The sequence below is a fragment of the Engystomops pustulosus genome, chromosome 8 (assembly GCF_040894005.1).
Source record: "Engystomops pustulosus chromosome 8, aEngPut4.maternal, whole genome shotgun sequence".
Lineage (NCBI taxonomy): Eukaryota > Metazoa > Chordata > Amphibia > Anura > Leptodactylidae > Engystomops > Engystomops pustulosus.
This window is the reverse complement of record NC_092418.1, coordinates 19,184,362-19,186,249: the sequence shown is the minus strand read 5'-3', so window position 1 is coordinate 19,186,249 and position 1,888 is coordinate 19,184,362. Positions and strand designations below refer to the sequence as shown.

At 51.0% G+C, this 1,888-nt stretch overlaps 1 protein-coding gene across 1 annotated transcript in view; it reads right to left on the bottom strand.

The window, feature by feature from the left end:
• NHERF2 (NHERF family PDZ scaffold protein 2) overlaps positions 1 to 1,486 on the bottom strand; it is a 50,124-nt gene extending 48,638 nt beyond the window's left edge. The window contains exon 1 of the mRNA XM_072120008.1: positions 1,072 to 1,486. Within this exon, the coding sequence (XP_071976109.1) occupies positions 1,072 to 1,281 (210 nt within the window). The 5' untranslated portion in view covers positions 1,282 to 1,486. The remainder of the gene's footprint in view (positions 1 to 1,071) is intronic.
• Between the last annotated feature and the right edge of the window lie 402 nt (positions 1,487 to 1,888).

Genomic DNA, 1,888 nt, shown 5'->3' with positions numbered 1-1,888 from the left:
AGTGTATACTATATCCCCCCGGTTCAGTATATACTAAATCCCCCTTAGTCCAGTATATACTATATCCCCCCAGTCCAGTATATTCTATAGCCCCCCTTAGTCCAGTATATACTATATCCCCCCAGTACAGTATATACTATATCCCCCATTACAGTATATACTATATCCTCCCGTCCAGTATATACTATATTCCCCCCAGTCCAGTATATACTATATCCCCAGTCCAGTATATACTGTATCCTCCCGTCCAGTATATACTATATCCTCCCGTCCAGTATATACTATATTCCCCCTTAGTCCAGTATATACTATATCCCCCCAGTCCAGTATATACTATATCCCCCAGTTCAGTATATACTATATCCTCCCGTCCAATATATACTATATCCTCCCGTCCAGTATATACTATATTCCCCCTTAGTCCAGTATATACTATATCCCCCCAGTCCAGTGTATACTATATCCTCCCGTCCAGTATACACTATATCCCCCCATCCAGTATATACTATATCCCCCATGTGCAGTATATACTATATCCACCCGTCCAGTATATACTATATCCTCCCGTCCAGTATATACTATATCCTCCCGTCCAGTATATACTATATCCCCCCGTCCAGTATATACTATATCCTCCCGTCCAGTATATACTATATCCTCCCGTCCAGTATATACTATATCCCCGTCCAGTATATACTATATCCTCCCGTCCAGTATATACTATATCCCCCCGTCCAGTATATACTATATCCTCCCGTCCAGTATATACTATATCCCCCGTCCAGTATATACTATATCCCCCCTGTCCAGTATATACTATATCCCCCGTCCAGTATATACTATATCCCCCCAGTCCAGTATATACTACATCCCCCCAGTCCAGTATATACTATATCCTTCCGTCCAGTATATACTATATCCTTCCGTCCAGTATATACTATATCCTTCCGTCCAGTATATACTATATCCTCCCGTCCAGTTTATTCTATATCCTCCCGTCCAGTTTATACTATATCCCCCCGTCCAGTATATACTATATCCCCCCAGTCCAGTATATACTATATCTGGTACCTGGTGATGCGTCTCCTTCTCCACGTTGACCCCGTTGACTTCCAGCACCCTGTCCCCCGCCTTGAGGCCGGCCACCTCTGCCGGGGAGCCGGGCTCTACCTTGCGGATGTACTGGCCGACCTTGTTCTTCTCGCCGTGCAGGTGGAAGCCGTAGCCCTGCTCGCCCTTCTGGATGTGGCAGAGCCGGGGCTGCAGGCGCTCCTGAGCCATGCTGATGAGGGAGATCCGGCACTGGATGCTCGGGCACTCACTGGGGCATAGTGACGAGGGAGAGCTGAGCTGCCGGTGCAGTGTGACGAGGGAGAGCTGAGCTGCCGGTGCAGTGTGACGAGGGAGAGCTGAGCTGCCGGTGCAGTGTGCGCTCCTCCTCCCGCTGTGCTCTGTGCAGCCTCTGGCTTGTGTTTCACTTGCAAACAAGGAAAAGCCACAAAGATGCTGCTCTGGCACCTCCCTCCGCCCCAACCTGGAAACTTCCAGACACCAGGGGGCACCATGCCAGCCATCATCGGGGCACGGACACCTACATCAGGGGGCACCATGCCAGCCATCATCGGGGCACACACACCTACATCAGGAGGCACCATGCCAGCCATCATCGGGGGCACACTCAGGGGGCACCATGCCAGCCATCAACGGGGGCACACACATCTACATCAGGGGGCACCATGCCAGCCATCATCGGGGCACACACACCTACATCAGGAGGCACCATGCCAGCCATCATCGGGGGCACACACACCTACATCAGGGGGCACCATGCCAGCCATCATCGGGGCACACACACCTACATCAGGGGGCACCATGCCAGCCATCATCG